This window comes from Heterodontus francisci, unplaced genomic scaffold (genome assembly GCF_036365525.1).
Source record: "Heterodontus francisci isolate sHetFra1 unplaced genomic scaffold, sHetFra1.hap1 HAP1_SCAFFOLD_72, whole genome shotgun sequence".
Taxonomy (NCBI): domain Eukaryota; kingdom Metazoa; phylum Chordata; class Chondrichthyes; order Heterodontiformes; family Heterodontidae; genus Heterodontus; species Heterodontus francisci.
Window position 1 is genome coordinate 6,587,744 of NW_027140794.1, and position 10,386 is coordinate 6,598,129.

General features: G+C 45.1%; 1 protein-coding gene across 1 annotated transcript; it reads left to right on the forward strand.

The window, feature by feature from the left end:
• Positions 1-996: 996 nt before the first annotated feature.
• Positions 997-7,726, forward strand: LOC137361135 (probable G-protein coupled receptor 139). The gene is made up of 5 exons (XM_068026076.1): positions 997-1,080; positions 1,571-1,580; positions 1,627-2,495; positions 6,893-6,995; positions 7,668-7,726. The coding sequence occupies exons 1-5, from the start codon at positions 997-999 to the stop codon at positions 7,724-7,726; spliced, it is 1,125 nt and encodes a 374-aa protein (XP_067882177.1).
• Positions 7,727-10,386: the final 2,660 nt, after the last annotated feature.

Sequence of the window (10,386 nt, forward strand, 5' to 3'; positions counted from 1 at the left end):
CCTGCAAGCACAGGAGATGCAACACCGGCTTTTCCACCTTCTTTATTCTCACCGTCCAGTGCCTAAAACACCTCATCCGCTGTTTTACCTTCCGAGGATGCTGTCTCCTGTACCTTAGAGATGACTATATGCAGGTTCAGTAAGTGCTGTGCTGAACATTTCCTTTCAGTCTGGAAGCACGACCCTGATATTATCTTACATTCCACTTTAATTTTACATCCTACTCCCACTCTGACATTTCTATTCTCGGCCACCATTGCTGTTGAACTTTTAAGATCAATGAGTAAAGACATCATATATTTTGACTGCGTACTTTATTGATGTCAGCCTCAACACGGAGATGAAAAACTTTAGATTACAATCCCAATTTGCTCACATGGCATGGGTGCATAATGCAGGATGGCTACAACGGAGCCACTGGTGTAGAGGAAGTGTTGCCCCATGCTTGGGTCCAGGAACCCCTATTTGTGCACTTTCAACAGGCTGGACCGTGTCCCTAAGTCTACCCATCTTTCTCCACCCAATTTGCGGGCAACTGGAGCTTTTTCCTCATTGCCAGACTTTCCATGGGCCTCTCCCATAGATTTTGTTGGGACAACTTGCTTCTCCTCTTTACTCATCTTCATTGCTGGAATTGCCCCATCAGCATGCACCATTACAACATTCGTCATTGAATTTCTACTGTCCTCCACCCGATCGCAGAACTTCCACTTCTTTCTTTCCTCCCTCTATGCCCCATATTTCACTAGTTCTATGCTTCAAAACTATTACTCTCTAATATCTTACAGATCTGATGAAAGGTTATCGACATGAAAGTTATCTCTGTTTCTGTTTCCACAAATACCTGCTGACCTGCTGAATTTGATCATTATTCTGAATCATATTTACAGTGGTTGCAGTATTTCATTCTGCTCAGCTAGTTCTTCCCTGGCTAATAACTGGAGTAATTTCTATACATGCTTGGTACCGGGTTTCCCCACATGCTGTAGAGTTCTTATGCAGATTATCCACTTGGAAATGAGCTTGATTGACAGGCTTCGAGTTGGAGCGCCACGACATCACAGCAGCTCAAAGGAACAGGTACATCCAATTCCGGATGCTGTGTCTGATCCCACAATGATCTAATCATGGACCTAGCATGGGATACAATCCCCATCAACAGGGTGCTTTGCCTCGGTGGAGTTTGATGGGCTGTGAACCTGGACTTCCAGGAGAAGCACTCCTGCGCTTTCTGACCCACAAGCAGTGCTGCACACAAACCCTCTTTCTAAAGATTGCCTCTCCTCCCATCAGCTGGCAGGTTTCGTAGGGCCTGGAAAGTCAGAGAAGCCAATGTTAAACCAGTAAATCAGGTTAATTCAGAAATCTGCCAGCCTCATTAAAACACTTAACATGCGACCCCTCCTACCAGGAGCGGTCTTCTACTCGGCCCTTTGGCCCGTCACTATTAACACTGGAATTAGGCAGGTTGGAGATGTGTTAAGACCATGGTTGAAACTATTTCACGTTTCATCTGAGTACACCCAAACATTTTTGGTGCTACAATTGACTCCTTACTGTCTTGGCTCAGGCAGTGAAACGTTTGATTGGCAATTACTAGTCTCTTTTCTCTTTTCTCACTTACAGTTAATTTAGTGGCAATTCTGATCCTGTCCCGGGCAAAGTACGGCCTCTCCACTTGTACCACTCGCTACCTGGTGGCCATGGCAGTGGCGGATCTATTGGTCATTATCACCGAGGTCATACTGAACCAAATGACTTATTATTATTTCCCAAAGAGTTTCCTGAACATCACCCCTGTATGTAGTGTAATCTATCTCCTGACTAGTGCAGCCACAGAAATTTCTGTCTGGCTCACTGTCGCTTTCACCTTTGACAGATTTGTCTCGATTTGCTGCCAAAAGCTGAAAACTAAATATTGTACTGAGAAAACTGCAGCTGTGATGTTATCAACAACTTGCATTCTGTTCTGTACAAAAAACGTTCCCTTCTACTTTATATATGAACCTGTGGAGATACTTGAGAATGTACCATGGTTCTGGAATGTAAAACCAAGCTATTATACAGAGCCTGGATGGGTGGCATTTGACTGGTTTGATAAGGTTTTAACCCCATTGCTGCCATTTGCTTTAATTCTGTTGCTCAATGCTCTGACTGTCAGATACATTTTAGTGGCCAGTCGAGCCCGGAAAGGACTAAAGGGTCTGAAAAAGGGAGAGAATCGCAATGATCCAAAGATGGAGAACAGAAGGAAGTCAATGGTTTTACTCTTCACCATATCCAGCAGCTTCATACTTCTGTTGTTGACGTATGTTATAGAATTCTTATATTATATCATTACAGGAACAAATCCCACGGCTTACAATGATTCTGAATATATGTTTCAACAAGTCGGATATATGTTGCGGAGTTTAAATTGCTGCACAAACACATTTATTTATGGGGCGACCCAGTCCAAGTTCAGAGAACAGTTCAAGAGTGCGGTGAAATATCCTGTAATATTAATTGTTCAATTATTTAATAAACAAAACAACTGACAGCAGCCGAAAGGTGGATCCTCGTGCTTCAATCGCATGGATGTAATATGTATCCCCACAATTACATCAACTGAATGACGCCAGGAATCGCTGGTGATCTGAAAATAACTGAAAATTTCCTTTTGTTTTTCGGCGGAGGCCAGGGGGCTGCTGGGTAAGTAAAACACTATATATTTGGGCGGTTTCTGAACCCGAGACACCACAATTGTAGTGTCTCCCACCCGCCCTCCTCCTCTAACCAAAAAAAGACTCGGTGGGGTGTTTATAAGGTAAGGCTTTTTCGATTTCTCTGGTTTTATTGTGATTGGTAAAAACTTTTCGTTCCTTTTTCATTTAACTAAGTTTAAACTTAAGATTAAAAATGGCAGGAGATCTCAGACCCGTATCATGCTCCTCTTGCTCAATGTGGGAGCTCAGGGACATGGCTGATGACCCTGGCTCCTTCACGTGCAGGAAGTGTGTCCAGCTGCAGCTCTTGTTAGACCGCATGACGGCTCTCGAGCTGCGGATGGACTCACTTTGGAGCATGCGCGATGCTGAGGAGGTCGTGGATAGCACGTTTAGTGAATTGGTCACACCGCAGATTAGGATTGCTGAGGGAGAAAGGGAATGGGTGACCAAAAGGCAGAGAAAGAGCAGGAAGGCAGCGCAGGATTCCCCTGCGGTCATCTCCCTCCAAAACAAGTATACCGTTTTGGATACTGTTGAGGGAGATGGCTCACCAGGGGAAGGCAGCAGTAGCCAGGTCCATGGCACCGTGGCTGGCTCTGCTGTTCCGAAGGGCGGGAAAAAGAGTGGAAGGGCTATAGTCGTAGGGGATTCGATTGTAAGGGGAGTCGATAGGCGGTTCTGTGGTCGAAAACGAGGCTCCAGAATGGTATGTTGCCTCCCAGGTGCACGGGTCAGGGACGTCTCAGATCGGCTGCAGAACATTCTAAAGGGGGAGGGTGAACAGCCAGTTGTCATTGTGCACATAGGCACTAATGATATAGGTAAAAAACGGGATGAAGTCCTACATGCAGAGTTTAGGGAGTTAGGAGCCAAGTTAAAAAGTAGGACCTCAAAGGTAGTAATCTCAGGATTACTATCAGTGCCACGTGATAGTCAGAGTAAAAATGAAAGAATAGTCAGGATGAATGCGTGGCTTGAGAGATGGTGCAGGAAGGAGGGGTTCAGATTTTTGGGACATTGGGACCGGTTCTGGGGGAGGTGGGACTATTACAAATTGGACGGTCTACACCTGGGCCGGACTGGAACCAATGTCCTTGGAGGTGCTTTTGCTAACGCTGTTGGGGAGGGTTTAAACTAATGTGGCAGGGGGATGGGAACCAATTGAGGTCAGTTGACAGTAAGGAGGTAGTAACAAAAGCCTGTAAGGAACTAGATAATGAAGTCAGTGTGACTAAGGGGAAGAGCAGGCAGGGAGCAGATGATGAATATAAAGGGACTGGTGGTCTGAGGTGCATTTCTTTTAATGCAAGAAGTGTAGTAGGTAAGGCAGATGAACTTAGGGCTTGGATTAGTACCTGGGAGTATGATGTTATTGCTATTACTGAGACTTGGTTGAGGGAAGGGCATGATTGGCAACTAAATATCCCAGGATATCGATGCTTCAGGCGGGATAGAGAGGGAGGTAAAAGGGGTGGAGGAGTTGCATTACTGGTCAAAGAGGATATCACAGCTGTGCTGAAGGAGAGCACTATGGAGGACTCGAGCAGTGAGGCAATATGGACAGAACTCAGAAATAGGAAGGGTGCAGTAACAATGTTGGGGCTGTACTACAGGCCTCCCAACAGCGAGCGTGAGATAGAGGTACAAATATGTAAACAGATTATGGAAAGATGTAGGAGCAACAGGGTGGTGGTGATAGGAGATTTTAATTTTCCCAACATTGACTGGGATTCGCTTAGTGTTAGAGGTCCAGATGGAGCAGAATTTGTAAGGAGCATCCAGGAGGGTTTTCTAGAGCAGTATGTAAATAGTCCAACTCGGGAAGGGGCCATACTGGACCTGGTGTTGGGGAATGAGCCCGGCCAGGTTGTTGAAGTGTCAGTAGGGGACTACTTTGGGAATAGTGATCACAATTCCGTAAGCTTTAAAATACTCATGGACAAAGACGAGAGTGGTCCAAAAGGGAGAGTGCTAAATTGGGGGAAGGCCAACTACACCAAAATTCGGCAGGAGCTGGGAAATGTAGATTGGGAGCAGCTGTTTGAAGGTAAATCCACATGTGATATGTGGGAGGCTTTTAAAGAGAGGTTGATTGGCGTGCAGGAGAGACATGTTCCTGTGAAAATGAGGGATAGAAATGGCAAGATTAGGGAACCATGGATGACAGGTGAAATTGTGAGACTAGCTAAGAGGAAAAAGGAAGCATACATAAGGTCTAGGCGGCTGATGAAAGACGAAGCTTTGAAAGAATATCGGGAATGTAGGACCAATCTGAAACGAGGAATGAAGAGGGCTAAAAGGGGTCATGAAATATCTTTAGCAAACAGGGTTAAGGAAAATCCCAAAGGCTTTTATTCATATATAAGGAGAAAGAGGGTAACTAGAGAAAGGATTGGCCCACTAAAGGACAAAGGAGGAATGTTATGCTTGGACTCAGAGAAAATGGGTGAGATTCTAAACGAGTACTTTGCATCGGTATTCACCGAGGAGAGGGACATGACCGATGTTGAGGTTAGGAACAGATGTTTGATTACTCTAGGTCAAGTCGGCATAAGGAGGGAGGAAGTGTTGGGTATTCTAAAGGGCATTAAGGTGGACAAGTCCCCAGGTCCGGATGGGATCTATCCCAGGTTACTGAGGGAAGCGAGAGAGGAAATTGCTGGGGCCTTAACAGATATCTTTGCAGCATCCTTAAACACGGGTGAGGTCCCGGAGGACTGGAGAATTGCTAATGTTGTCCCCTTGTTTAAGAAGGGTAGCAGGGATAATCCAGGTAATTATAGACCGGTGAGCCTGACGTCAGTGGTAGGGAAGCTGCTGGAGAAGATACTGAGGGATAGGATCTATTCCCATTTGGAAGAAAATGGGCTCATCAGTGATAGGCAACATGGTTTTGTGCAGGGAAGGTCATGTCTTACCAACTTAATAGAATTATTTGAGGAAGTGACAAAGTTGATTGATGAGGGAAGGGCTGTCGATGTCATATACATGGACTTCAGTAAGGCGTTTGATAAGGTTCCCCATGGCAGGCTGATGGAGAAAGTGAAGGCGCTTGGGGTCCAAGGTGTACTAGCTAGATGGATAAAGAACTGGCTGGGCAACAGGAGACAGAGAGTAGCAGTGGAAGGGAGTTTTTCAAAATGGAGACGTGTGACCAGTGGTGTTCCACAGGGATCCGTGCTGGGACCACTGTTGTTTGTGATTTACATTAATGATTTGGAGGAAAGTATAGGTGGACTGATTAGCAAATTTGCAGACGACAATAAGATTGGTGGAGTAGCAGATAGTGAAGGGGACTGTCAGAGAATACAGCAGAATATAGATAGATTGGAGAGTTGGGCAGAGAAATGGCAGATGGAGTTCAATCAGGGCAAATGCGAGGTGATGCATTTTGGAAGATCCAATTCAAGAGTGAAGTATACAGTAAATGGAAAAGTCCTGGGGAAAATTGATGTCCAGAGAGATTTGGGTGTTCAGGTCCACTGTTCCCTGAAGGTGGCAACGCAGGTAAATAGAGTGGTCAAGAAGGCATACGGCATGCTTTCCTTCATCGGACGGGGCATTGAGTACAAGAGTTGGCAGGTCATGTTACAGTTGTATAGGACTTTGGTTCGGCCACATTTGGAATACTGCGTACAGTTCTGGTCGCCACATTATCAAAAGGATGTGGATGCTCTGGAGAGGGTGCAGAGGAGGTTCACCAGGATGTTGCCTGGTATGGAGGGCGCTAGCTATGAAGAGAGGTTGAGCAGATTAGGATTATTTTCATTAGAAAGACGGAGGTTGAGGGGGGACCTGATTGAGGTGTACAAAATCATGAGAGGGATAGACAGGGTGGATAGCAAGAGGCTTTTTCCCAGAGTGGGGGTTTCAATTACTCGAGGACACGAGTTCAAAGTGAAAGGGGAAAAGTTTAGGGGGGATATGCGTGGAAAGTTCTTTACGCAGAGGGTGGTGGGCACCTGGAACGCATTGCCAGCGGAGGTGGTAGATGCGGGCACGATGGAGTCTTTTAAGATGTATCTAGACAGATACATGAATGGGCAGGAAGAAAAGAGATACAGAACCTTAGAAAATAGGCGACATGTTTAGAGAGAGGATCTGGATCGGCGCAGGCTTGGAGGGCCGAAGGGCCTGTTCCTGTGCTGTAATTATCTTTGTTGTTCTTTGTTGTTGTAACTCAGCGGCGTGAGAGCCGCCACTGTGCTTGGGCCGTGGCACTATTTCTGCTGGTTCACAAGGAATGTGCACCGCAGCGGCTGGAGTTCATCGTGGATGTTGACAAAGGCATTTTATTTTAAGTTGTGTTTCATTAAAAAAATGTTCTTTATAAAAACTGCACCTGCATAAATGATGGCCTATGGAATAACGCTCCCCCAGACAAAATCAAAAAAATGCAGTAAGCCAGAGCGAGAGGTGACATTTGTAGATCCAAAATTAAATTAGCAGGAGGAGTCAGACACACCAAAAACAATCTGCTCGGAAAGAAAAATTTGCTTACAAAACAGAAAATGTTGCAGATGCAGGAAACCTATTTTTAATTGTTTCCGATTAGGAGATGAACAATGCACACGGCAGGACAAGAGTGGAACCAACAGCCATAGTCTCTCCTTTACCTGCACTGGTTCCATTCTGAGCACCTCACATTGACTCAGAAAGGAAAAAAGAAAGGTTGATGTTACAAATCAAAATGCTATAGATGCTGGAATACACCTTGTGTGAATTTATAAGTATTATTTTTAACTGTTTTTTGAACCCTTGCATCTCTCTCTCTCCCTTAGCAGACAGTTGGGTGGGGGCATTTTGCCATTGAGTGGTCACGTCTGGACAGGCACAACTGGGGTTCTCAGGTGGGGAGACTGGACACTATGTGAAGCAGTGGAGCCAGGCTTGGCGATGGATCCAGCATTCTCACTGCCTAAGTTTGGCGGCTGCTCATTGGCTCCATCCTCTTTCCAGGTCACTACCTGGGGCTGATCCAGACTGTTCGTAGTCTCGGTGTCCAAACACCACTATGATGGCCTATTCGTTTCCACTTAACATCGGCCCAGTCTCAGCACATCTGTTGCTGAAACCCTCTTTCATGATTTTGTTACCTCGAGGCTTGACTATTTCAATTGTTGCTGCTGCTCTCCGGCACTCTACCCTTTGTAAACGTGAGTTCAACTGCAACACTGTTGCCCATGTCCTTACTCGGACCAGTTCCCATACATACTTCACCCCGACACTTGCTTACCTGCATTGGCTCCCAGTTATGCAAGGCCTCAGTTTTAAGCTTTCCATACGTGTTTCCATCTCTCCATGGCCTCCACCCTACCTTTTTTCCAATCGCTTCCAGCCCTGCAACCATTCCCATATGTCTGACTTCATGCCATCTCTAAAATCCTCCCTATTGAGGTATTCCGCTCCAGCCCAACAACCGCCCGAGATCACTATTTTCATCTAATTCGGGCATCTTACCCATCCTTGATTTTATTTGCTCAACCATTTCTGGCTGTGTCTTCAGGTGCTTGAGCACTAAGCTCTGGAATTCTCCATCCAAACCTTTAATAAACTATTTATAATCCATCTATATGCTGAAACTTTAGGTCACCCGACCTAAAACCTCCTTCAATGGCTTGGTATCAACATTTGCGATATAATACTCCAGCGAACTTTTATTACATTGAAGGCACAATAGAAATATCAATTGCTGATGCCTCCCACTCACTCTCTCTTTCTCAGCGCTAAAGCTTTCTGTAACCTTAAACGTAACCTTAAGCAAGAAGCAAGCATTCAGGTGCAGCAAGCATTTAAGAAGGCGAATGGTATGTTGGCCTTCATTACAAGGGGAATTTGAGTACAGGAACAAGGATGTCTTACTGCAGTTATGCAGGGCCTTGGTGAGACCACATCTGGAATATTGTGCGCAGTTTTGGTCTCCTGATCTGAGGAAGGATGTTCTTCCCTTGGAAGGAGTACAAAGGCGATTTGCTAGGTTGATTCCTGGAATGGCAGGATTGACGTAAGAGGAGAGATTGGGTTGACTAGGCCTATATTCACTGGACTTTAGAAGAATGAGAGGGGATCTCATAGAAACCTGTAAAGTTCTAACAGGATTAGACAGGCTTGATGGAAGGTGGATGTTGTCGAAGACTGGGCGGTCCAGAACCCCAGGATCACAGACTCAGGATACAGGATATGCCAATCAGAACCGAGATGAGGAGACATTTCTTCATTTCTTCAAAGGGTCGTGAACCTATGAAATTCTGCAGCACAGAAGGCAGTGGAGGCCAAGTCATTAAATAAATTCAAGAAGGGGACAGATATATTTCTTAATGCCAAAGGAATCAAGGGATATGGGGATAAAACGGGAACAGGGCATTGAGTTAGACGATCAGCCATGGAGCAGGCCCGAATGCCCGAATGACCTACTCCTACTCCTGCTCCTATTTTCTATGTTTCTCTGTTTTAACTCTAATCCCAATGCTTTTCCTAAATGTAAACCGAATCATAAGCCTAATTATGTCCACAACCTAACTGTAGAACTAACCCTACCCACAACCTTAATTTTAACTGTAACCTTAAATCAAACTGTAACAGCAACTCTATTTGTTGTCTTAAATCTAGCCATATCCCCAATGCTAAAGCTAACCCTAACTGTTTTTTTAGTTTTTTTTTTAGTTTTTACAGATACAGCACTGAAACAGGCCCGTTGGCCCACCGAGTCTGTGCCAAACATCAACCACCCATTTATACTAATCCTACACTAATTCCATATTCCTACCACATTCCCACCTGTCCCTATATTTCCCTACAACCTACCTATACCAGGGGCAATTACTAATGGCCAATTTACCTATCAACCTCCAAGTCTTTAGCATGTGGTATGAAACCGGAGCACCCGCAGAAAACCTACGCAGACACAGGGAGAACTTGCAAACTCCACACAGGCAGTACCCAGAATTGAACCCGGCTCGCTGGAGCTGTGAGGCTGCGGTGCTAAACACTGCACCACTGTGCCACCCTAATTGTAACCTTAAACAACCCCTAATCCAAACTCCAACCCGAGACCTAACTATGACCTTAACCATCACAGTCAAGCTAAGCCTAACTCTAAATATAATCCGAATCCAAAAAGTCATTTCAATCCTAAACCTAACCACACACCTAACCCGAACTGGAACTTTATCATTCACTCTACCCCTCATCCGAAATCTAACTGCAACCCTAAGACTAATACTAACACTTGAGTGCTGACTTGTGTTGCATTAGAGTACGATAGTGGAAGTTTGGTAACTGAGGATAATTAAGGGTTAATTTTATCTTCAATCTAATCTGTCTTTTATTTAGCAGATTAACTCAACAGTTGTTGTTAGGGTTGGAGGAAGTGAGTTTTAGACCAGCTTTAAACAGATCTTCACTCAGGCTCTGCTTGCAGCGGCCCCTTTTTAATCAAAGAATTGGCTTAAACCAGTTTTCAGGGGCCAGAGCCAGTCATTATAAAAGTGTGCCGTCTTACAGTGCTGACTTTGTTTGTACTGGAGTGCTGACTTGGGTTGCATTAGAGTGCGATAGTAGAAGTTTGGTAACTGAGGAAGTTCGGTAAGGAGGGAGTGAGGAGCTCCTTTCATTTCATATCTGTCCTCACAGTGAGGGGAGCCGAGAGCTCCCAAAGAGCACAGCTGACTGGGAGAAG